This window comes from Pelodiscus sinensis, chromosome 5 (genome assembly GCF_049634645.1).
Source record: "Pelodiscus sinensis isolate JC-2024 chromosome 5, ASM4963464v1, whole genome shotgun sequence".
NCBI classification, from domain to species: domain Eukaryota; kingdom Metazoa; phylum Chordata; order Testudines; family Trionychidae; genus Pelodiscus; species Pelodiscus sinensis.
Window position 1 is genome coordinate 526,592 of NC_134715.1, and position 10,497 is coordinate 537,088.

Consider the following 10,497-nt stretch of genomic DNA (forward strand, 5'->3'; position numbering starts at 1 on the left):
TCAGATTAATGAAGCACCAATTTTCAAAACAGACAAGTAATTTTTTTGAAAACAAGCACATTTTTCCAACAGCAAGGACAAACCTATGAAAACAATGTGGAGTAAGCAATCCATGTTTTTAACAGACTATATACTCTGATTAACATACATAGTAATATATTTTCATTAAATAGCCAGAACTTCAAGCTGATATTTAAAACGTTTATTGTTTCATCATCAAAAGTGCTCTACAGAAGGATGGTAATGCTATTTCAGTGCATAATATATGGAAAAGTCATACCTCTCAAGTGTCTAGCCTAGAAATCAGAGACAGCATTGTCTAATTAGTGTACAAGGTCAAGAATACAATGCTGTCAACACAATTAATATATGGAAAAGTACTCAGCTATTAAATATAAAATATTTTGTGGCCAGGTGGAAGAGTACATTACATTGACAACTAGAAAAGCAATGGGAAAAACATAACGCATTTCTTAGGCAATGACTGGGTCAGGCCATAAAAAGAACTCAAGAATCTAGGAGGATTTGTCAAAGCCACTAGTGCTAACTTTTGTTTGATGGCAAGTTCCATCATCAGCCATTGGTTTAGGAGATTTTCAAACGCACGTAAAGTATTTAGGTGGACAAGTCCCACTGAAAGTCAATGAGACGTGTTATCAACTCAGGCACTTTTGAAAATTTCCATCCTACTCAATGGATTCTTCTGTTATATGTCTTTAAGGATGGCTTAAATGCTATCTGCTAAAGATTCAGTTTCTACACACTGAGGACTTTATTCTTCAGTTCCTTTACAGCTCTGGAGAATATTGCTCCAACTCTTGCACACAACATTGTGTGGCCTTAGTGACTGACAGGTAGCTGTGCACACCCGTCTTCTGTCCCTACATACTAAGTATCTTAAACATATAATGTAACCATCATAATAGATTTCAAATAGTCAGTTTCATAGTTAGTTTACATTCATGTAAATAAAATAATCCACTTTTTCACAAGACAAGATCCACTTGCTCCATGCATTTTTATACTGAAGCACTTATAATTAAGACCTATGTAATTATTTTTAATCATGCCTGCACAGTTTGCTTTTCTAATCTTCATTTTTTTAAAAAAGTTGAATAAAACTAGATTTTAAAAGTATTTTTGGTCAGTTTTATTGATGCATCTAATATAGTTAAACCTGATTAATCTGCATTAATCCACTGCATCACAATGAATATCTAATATATAGGATTTGTGTCAATTAAAAACAGACAATTGAGAGGTATGTAGAAAACTTGTCTTAAATGTTGTAAATTACAGGTGATATAACCTTATGGAACAAGAACTACAATTATTACAGATAACATTACTGTTAACAGATAATGCATGAACTGAAAGACTGACAAAGTCACTAGGAAATCATTTCAGTCAAAGACTTGCAAAAAAGCTGTGCTTCGACTGTACTGTATATTACTATAGCAATTTTCTATGGTAAATTAAATACCTGTGATTTAAGTGTTAGTCTACAGTTGAAAAGCAATTTTACTCAATATATACTATGTATAAAATAAATTAAAAAAGGGAAGTGGGGAAAGATTTTGTATATGCTGCAAACAGACATACATCAGTAGTTCTATAAATGAACATTTTACCTTCCCTTTGGTAAAATGTTAAAAGTTGACACAGAAGACCAAAAACATACAATATTTATAAATAGAAACATTAACAGCTTTGAAAATGAAAATATTAATTTTTTCCCTCACCAATGCAATTTAAATTTTGCATTTTATAGCATGAATAAACAAATACAACTTATACATAAGAGATTTGTATGTCACACCCACTCAAGAGCTGAGAACAAAAAAGGAAGTATCCTTTAAGGGTGTCAAAAGCAGATTTCAGAAAATAAATACCTCCTTATTGGCAACAGCTGCCCCATTCCCAAGCCAGTGGCATCAATACCTCAGTCATAGCAAGGTGTGAATAAAATAGTCTACAACAGGTACTCCCATCCATTACCTATGCACCCATCAAAACACCGTCTATCAACACATTTACTTATTGACAGTATTGCTGTTTTGGTAGCACAATTGCTTACTTTTTCTCCTTAGTACATCATAACTTAGTCACGATGGTCAAGAGGAAAAAAAGATACATTTTATCCATAACCCAATATTACTTACTTTTGAGCTTAAAAAACTTTTGAAAACTTTCTAAATTAAACCGTTTAAAAATTCTTGTTCCAGCATTTTCATGTAGCATAAATACAAAACAGAATGGAACCAACTATTAAAATTTTAAATGAATCAGTTACTAAACCTATTTCGGTAAAAGGAAATGAATACTAAGTGTCTTTCCAAACAATAAAAACCTTGAAACCCATCAGCAAGTCAGCAAAGATAGAACACTTACAATAAACAAGGTGAAAAGTAGTATCTAAAATACACCAAGAGGCTTTCTATGCTATTTCTCCTTATTGCCCATTCTCTGTTTGTATGGATGGCCGCTGAACGACAAGATGTCTACGATAGTTCTGTACTCAACTTCTTTCACCACTGCTGCCAGCTGAAGTCGTCATTGCTGCCGAAGACTAAGAAAAATCCTAGGATAGTAGCAAAGATGACAGTATTCCCTGTGAGGACGAGCGCACATGCTCCCCACAAAATCTGTGGACAAGGGAAATCTGGTTACATATACAGAGAACAAGACAGATGAAGCAACAAAAAGAGACAAAAATAACATTATGCAAAGTTACCAAGCATGGCTTGTAGTGGAACAAAAGGAAAAGCTTTTGTTATGATCTGCAATTAAACCACAAAACCATGGTACATGGAGACACATTTTAACAATTCTCTCACAGTTGGTCTGACACCAGACCAGCTACCCTCCCTAAACCCACACCAAGCCTAAGTGCTACACTTGCCTAAACAAAGAACTGAAGATAATTATATATTGATTAGAACCCAGGCCACACATTTTGTGATAATTCTCCTTGGATATCCTATATTTTGTTTACTGAGTCTAGTAAAAAGGAGAAAGAAATAGATTACCACTAGGGAGAACAGTCCTAACTACTCCATAAATGGTGTCCACATTATTTGGAACATTCTTAGCTTTGTTTCTGTGGGAGAGTTTTTATATGGCTGTTATATTTTCCTTCTTCTTGAATGTTTGCAGTGTTATATACATTTTCACTTACTCAGGTACACTTTAAAGATCTTAGTTTAAAAGTTGTATCAAAATGTATCGGCAAAACTTTAAGCTCAGAGAACATACTAAACAACATAGAGAATCATTTAGCAAAGGACATATTCCCATATGGAAATATTACTAACCAGTTGTGCTCTGGCAAATACTATAGGTAGCCCAAATGCGGAGACAACAATGCCTGTTGTAAGAAATATTGCTAGCTCCTTGCAGGCATTACTTGCAGCATCTGTTTCATCTACTAATCTTCTTGCTATGCAGTAGGGGATAGGAGAAAGGATGTAAAAAAACAGAACAAACAGGGGCCAGTATTGGCTGGAGAAAAGAAAAAAAGAGAAGAGTTAATAGTCCCATTTCTTCACAGTACATAATTTATTATTGCTTTTCCTGATAAAAACCCTTGTGTGTATACCTTTATCCCCCATCAGGAAAGTTAAAAAAGCCCTTACCACAGTGATTACTGTGTAAAGCATATTAAGAACTCAATGAAATATATCACTAAAGTTTCTTTCCCCACTGCAAAATTATAACACCCCTTTAGTCCATTTCCTGTTCAAGCAATAATTTAAGAAAGGGGAGGGAGGAAGGGTTCCAACATGAACTGACACACATAACTGGCTCCATTCAGCAGGGAAGTGAAATTTATAACCATGATGGGGTCCCAAATGTTCAAGCCCAGGGACTGTTTCAGATTACATGAATTACCGTGGAGGAAAACAGGGCGAGAGGGTGTTCTCAGAGGATAAGAGAGAAAGATCTCAATCTGCTCCTCCCTTTGCTTCACAAACTTGTATTGAAACATTTAAAACAAAAACCAAATCCAGCTGTCAGCTAATTCTAAAAGTGTTATCAAGTGCCAAGATCTTTTAACATTTTAAATACTGAATGTAAAAATGCCCTTATATAATCTACAGCATTTGGCAATAATGGTTTATTATTATTAGCACTTAAATACCATTTCTTAAGCACACAAGGGAGAAGACCTATCTATCCACTTTTTTTCTGGGCACTTCACTGCATCATTTAAGAGAATCAGATATGATCAATTCCTCTGAATATTTTAGCAATCCTGCCAAACTTTATAAGATTTAAAAGCTGCCCATAAATATTGTGTGCGTAAGGAATTGTTCTCTACAGACATTTATAAAAAATAAATTACATCAATGGATGTATAAATAAATAAATTACATCAATGGATGGAAATATCTCCAAAATATTTTTAGAACCTGGAAAATAAATACTTTGGCAAATATTTTAAATTTAGCGTTCACTCAATAAGGTGGAGGAAGTCATACAAAGTATATTTAGCACTATACCTGATATTCAGCTTTCAGAAAACAGGGGAAGGAGGCTACAGAACCAAAATATAGACCCGTGAAGACAACTTATTCCACAACAGTAATTCAGGATGTCATTCTACCTAGCAACAGGTGTTTAGTATTTCTTATTTCATTGTACCATCAGTTGAAAGGGGCTGGACAATTTATCAGACAGACATGGTATGCTTAGGCAACTACAAGGGTCTACAAGCTTGTCTTTCAATTAATCTAGATAGACAAGGCAGATTAGGTAATATCTTTTATTGGACCAACTTATGTTGGTGAGAAAAACCAAGAAGCTGGTCCAGTAAATGATATAACCTTGCCTTCCTTGTCTCACCAAAATTTTGGGACCAACTTAGCTACAACACTGCAAGTCAGTCAACTACCCAATAGTTCTTTGGACAAACTGGCCATCACACTGGCAATATTCTTCTATTACCCATTCAAAATATGCTCTGAAACCTATGTCAATCCAAGTACACAGAGGTTAAAGGATAAAGAGAGTTCAAATCTGAGAAACATTTTCTGTTGCTTTCCTTAATGGTTTGTGTTTAAGACTATCCTATAAATATATTAGTTGGTTTCCCTTTCCTGGCTAGCTAGTTCACAGATGATTTTGTTTATCCCTAATATTTTCAATCCATAATCAAAAAAGTTGCTTACAAGAGCAGCTAGTGTGCACTAAAAGAATTTTCATTACAATGTCTCTGGAAGACAAGACTCACTATTCAGTAGCGAAAGGGCATGAGGCCAAAAGTGTGTTCAAACTCTATGTTACCTATTGTACTGTGGGAGAGCACATCCAAGCATCAGGAACATTAGTCCAATTGCTCCTCCAAAGGACAGGCTAATCAAAGCTGTAAGGAAAAAACAAATCAAGAACAGAACAACATATGGGACATTAATACACAATATGAAAGTATTTACAATGTTTTTGCTATTGGCAAAGCTGAACAATATCTACTAGGGATGCAATAAGGTAGTTGATTAACCAATAAGCAAAAGCTTATAGGTTAATGCCATAGACAACATGCATTTTCCCCTTCCCTGGCCACTAATATTTTAGCAGGCTGGCCAGCAGCCTGTCTCAATCCTGGCTTGTGATGGGTCCGGGACCTACTGCTGCTGAGGCTCTGCATTTAAAGTGTATTAGGAAGTAGGCAAGCAGGCAGCCTTGCTCAAGCTGGGTCCAGGAGCTCAGACCCTCCTCCCCCCAGACAGGGGCTGCTGCCACCCCTATATCAGAGGCAGCAGCACAGGGTTGCAGGCAGCCCTTCCAAGAAGGGAGCTAGTTTTTAAACTGTCTTCCCTCATGGACCAGCTCCCACCCTGAGCAGCTAAAATAGTCAAGTACAGGCAGTCCCCGGGTTACGTACAAGATAGGGACTGTAGGTTTGTTCTTAAGTTGAATTTGTATGTAAGTCGGAACTGGTACATATTGTAGGGGAAACTCTAGCCAAACATTTCTCCAGAGCTCAGTTTTATTCTCCCACCCCTCAATTCCCTCAGTCCTTTATTCTCAAGCTGAGGCGTCTGCTGAGAAAAGCCGCTTCGCGTCTCCCTGGTTTGCTGCGGGGGGGCGCTAGCTTCGCGTCTCCCTGGTCTGCTGGGGGGAAGCAGCTAGTGCGGGGTTGCCTCACCCTGTTTGTAAGTAGGGATCCGATGTAAGTCGGATCCATGTAACCCGGGGACTGCCTGTAATCAGTAAGAATTCATGAGGTTATTCAACTATTCAATAAAATGATATCTAACATCTCTAATATCTATGCAAGTCAAGGGTGTCATTGAATTAGCCTCTTCCTTCTGCATTCACAGTCTTTCAAAGTCAAGGTGGAGGCTGAAATATCTTGGTGAGAGAGACAAGCTTTCGAGCTGATGCAGAGTATTCTAAAATATTCAACACTGTTAATTTCACTAACATTTAAAGCAGATCAATGGATACTCTTGCAGTAGATTGGAGTGAACTGGTCTTATTCCTCCCCCTCCCACACTTTAACAGCATATGCTGCAATTAAGGTTGCAAAAGAGATTAAATAATGACCCTGTTTTTCACTTGTTCAAAACTTCTTATGACTGAAATTTTATATGCTTCATCAAGACAGCAGATTTTTTTTTGCATGCTTGTGGGAAATCTATTCAAATACATGCACTGTGAGAAAGTAAAAATGCCACACAAATAATGCAAATGGACTCAACTTTGAAATGTGCCAAATTATGCTTATTGAATGGAATAAGGATATTAAATTGTGGAATCAACCACATGGTTTGTCAATAAGGGTTGCTCTGCAGAGCTGCAGCGGGGGTAGCTCCAGGAGCCGGCTCAAGCCAGAACCAAGCAGTCCTGGCTTGTGCCAGCTCTGGGAGCCACCCACACTGAGGCTATGCATTTTAAATGCAATAAGAGCGGATGAGTTCTTACTACATTTAAAATGCAGAGGCACAGTGTCCTGGACCAGTGCGAGGAGGACTGCTCAGTCCCAGCTCACAATGAGTCCACCAGCCCGTTTGCAGCAGACAGGGCTGGCTGCAGCTAGGAATGCTGCAGGAGCAGCTCCTGCGTGTGGCCTGCCCAGGCAGCTCCGAACAGGGGCTACTTGGCACCTCATAGATGGGGCTGTTGCTGGAGCAGCCTCCCATATCCCCCTGCTGCTGCCTCTGATAGAGGCAGCAGGGTGGGGGAAAGGATGGGGACCAGGCAGCACAGCAGAGACAGTGCTGGGGGAACTGGACTACTCGCTAAAACATCCCTAGAATGGAATACCTCACAATCAAACTTGTGAAATATATAAAATGACATATTTCTATGTGACTTCTATTCACTTGGTGCAATAAGATTTTAGCAGACTTAAAGAACCCCAGCCTCCTTAGGCTAAACTCGTTGCCTTATACTTATTCTTTATTTAATAGGATAGGTCAGAGATTGAAAATAGTTCACAATGCTAAGTTCTGAAGCCCTTCCTCTTTGGTGATGTTTTATTTAACTAAATGAATGTCAAGTCAAAGGCAACATATACCTAGAAATCAGGTTTTTTAATCAGAAAATAGAAGCTATTCCCATTTATTGATGGGAAAGCAATTGGTTTAAATCCTTATTGTACATCATACCAGATGATGTCCTCTTAAAACTGCTTGGTCATTTACAAAGGAAAATGTTAAATTTAATTTCGCTGTATATCAAGTTTACAGTTACTACGCTTTTCAGAATTACATCCTTTAAAGTTCTACCATTTGTGTATTAAGTGGGGTTCATTCAAGTCTACCAAAACTCAATTTTTCAGATTTTTTCCACCAATTCGAACTATCAGACCATAAGTAAATATTTTATTTCTCATTGGTTTCATATTACATTTAAGGAGATGTTTACTTCATTAAAGGTTCTCTATATTTGTATTTACACTACACACACAAAAAATAAGCTTTAAAACAGTCAGTGTTAAATGAAGTTGTGAATAAAATTTAACATGAGGTTCTTCCCTCTGTTTGCTACATGTTTTCAGTAGTTAGTACTTAAAAAACAAAGATGACGCAAGTGGGATTTCATATCCATCTTGGGACTTTCCGAAGCACATGAAAGGTTATGGGTCCCTTAAGGAAACCTCATGGGGTTACTTTGTTTATTAATTCTATTGGGAGGAAATGTGATTTAACTTAGGCAATATGATTAAGCTAACAATGAGCATCAATAGAGGTTTCTTATGAAACTATGAGGTGTGTATATATTATATATACCCACACATATACGCAAACACAAGAACAGGAGTTTTGGAAAAAGCGTTTTTCTTTCATATTTTTTCAAATTTGATTATTCAGTTTCTCTATTGATTCCAAAGCCCTCTGAAGTTAAAAAACTCTGACTCAGAGAACTGAATCAAGCCCTACATTATTTTGACAACATTTTGCCTACGGAACATTCTACTGTTTACCCAGTACTTAGTCGTCCATTTCCTCTATTTTTGTAGGTTATTAAAAAAACAAGTAAATACAATTTTGCAGCAAAAATCAGCAGGAGTGCTCAGGAGCAGAGCTAGTACATGAAACTACTTCCAGCTCAATTAAAACATGAAACAAAAAATTGTTAATATAGGAACATTTTAAGTGTCATGTTAAACCTGTTCTCTATAAAGTTAAATTGTTTGTATAATATGCTTACTTAGTATTTTAAAATATCTCTCCAGAAAGATGCATCATTCTGTTTCAGATATACTCATCAGAATCTGGCTGTTGTGACAAAAGAAATTAGTGACTCTTCAAAATGGGAAAAGTGAGGCTTCTTTGAAGTTCAGGAGATAGAACTAAGATGTGCTTTGGGTCCCAAATGCTCCTTTTCACCCAGCAACATTAGGAAGCAAGTGACCGATTTTCTGAGAAAGGGAAGTCTTACCGGCCAGCTGGCTTTACTGGAACCCTGCGGCTCAATACCAACACCCTGCAAATCACAGCCACTGAGTTTCACAGCCGCGTACGGTCAGAACGCGCGTGCGCCTTTGCACGGGCGGGCCCATTGGACCTGGATTTACCGGGGCCCCTTGAGTTGCACAGCGAGGCCACACGCGAAGCGAGGAGGGGGCTGCGAGTGCCAAGCGCAGAGGCGGGCTCTCCCCGGAGGAGCGAGCCCGGAGGGCGGCGGTGGGTGGTCCCGCCTTGGGCAGGGGCTCGCGTACGGCAGCCCCGGCTCTGCCCCGAGCGCCACCCCTTGGCGTGCCCCGGCCCGCGCCCCCTGCGCACCTTTGATCCCGGCCATGGCGCCGCCGCTCCCCGCCGCCAAGGAGCAGGCCTCACTGCACTCCGGAAATGCGCGGCGCAGCACTTCCGGTCAGAACGGCGCAGGAGCCCGCCCCCTCGGTCACGGGATTGGCGGCTGCGCAGCCCGGCGCTAGGGATGGGCCGGGAAAGGGAGGGGCCCTTAAAGGGGTAGCCGCGTGAGTCTGTACAGAAAAACCACAAGTGGCCTGGCAGCACTTTGTGGACTAACCCAACAGTGGAGGGGATCGGGAGTCCATCTATTCGCTAGTCTATAACGTGCTACCAGACCAGTTGTTGTTGTTTTCTTAAAGGGCCAGTACCACAGCGGAGAGGCCTTAAAGGGCCAGCCACAGCCTGTCACTCCAGCTCCCCAGAACAGCGCGGTGTAGTGCTCCAGGCACGCATCTCCAGCCCGGCCCCCTGCTGACAGGCCTGGTGCAGCCCCCAGCGATCCCCATCCGCCACACGAGGTGTGCTGCTTTCCCTATAGCCCCAGCACCTGCAGTCCTGCCATCCTTCTGTACAAAGAGTTGGAGCCTAGCCCTTGTGGCAGGGTGACACTGTGAGCCTTGTCTGCCTGCTGCCATAAGAGACCCAGAGTTTCACCCACACTGGGTCACCAGCTGGGTCTGTGACAAAGCCCTGCCTTCCCCTGAGAGGCATGGCCAAAGGGACAGGGCCTGGGGGCTGGGCACTGCAGAACTTACATTACAATAAAAAAAATAAAAACCAACGAATAGTCTAGCAGCACCTTAAAGACTAACAAAACCTGTAGATGGTAGTCTTTAAGGTGCTGCTAGACTATTAGTTGTTTTCTAAGTTTTTCCAGGTCAATATGTGCGCAGAAGGGAGCAAGTGTTATAGCCACTGGGTCTGGAGTCAGAAGCCACTGTGCCCTAGAAGGCCCCACGAACTTCCACTTCCTAAGCCCCTTCTGCACACAGCATCACTCTTTGTTAACTGTGAGACCACAAACTTGCCCCTAGACACTCTTAGCTCTGCCCACACTGGCCCACAGCTCCAGTGTGGCAGCAGGGCAGAGTCTCAGCCTGGGAGGCACTCCCCTTGGGGGGGTGCTGGGCAGTGAGGGACCATGCCAAACAGCCTCAGTACCGAAACCACGTGCCCACCGGTTCTGGCACACCGATTCGGCAGTGCTAGGCTGCAGACCTTTGCAGCAGCTGCATTGGCAGCCAGAGCAAGCGCCTGAGCCCAGCTGGTAGGCTCCTCTTCTCCTATTGGCCCT

General features: G+C 40.7%; 1 protein-coding gene across 1 annotated transcript; it reads right to left on the minus strand.

The window, feature by feature from the left end:
- Positions 1-187: 187 nt before the first annotated feature.
- On the minus strand, positions 188-9,379 carry LEPROTL1 (leptin receptor overlapping transcript like 1). The gene is made up of 4 exons (XM_006127982.4): positions 9,234-9,379; positions 5,287-5,365; positions 3,315-3,501; positions 188-2,645 (listed from the first exon to the last, which is right to left on the minus strand). The coding sequence occupies exons 1-4, from the start codon at positions 9,247-9,249 to the stop codon at positions 2,529-2,531; spliced, it is 399 nt and encodes a 132-aa protein (XP_006128044.1). The 5' UTR covers positions 9,250-9,379; the 3' UTR covers positions 188-2,528.
- Between the last annotated feature and the right edge of the window lie 1,118 nt (positions 9,380-10,497).

What these genes read in the sequence shown, in the direction of transcription:
- LEPROTL1 (XM_006127982.4), bottom strand. An exon ending in GCTCTCCCACAGTACAATAG is followed by an intron (nt 3,502 to 5,286) that starts GTAACATAGAGT and finishes TCTTTTCTCCAG; the next exon opens with CCAATACTGGCCCCTGTTTG. An exon ending in TATTTGCCAGAGCACAACTG is followed by an intron (nt 2,646 to 3,314) that starts GTTAGTAATATT and finishes CCTTGTCCACAG; the next exon opens with ATTTTGTGGGGAGCATGTGC.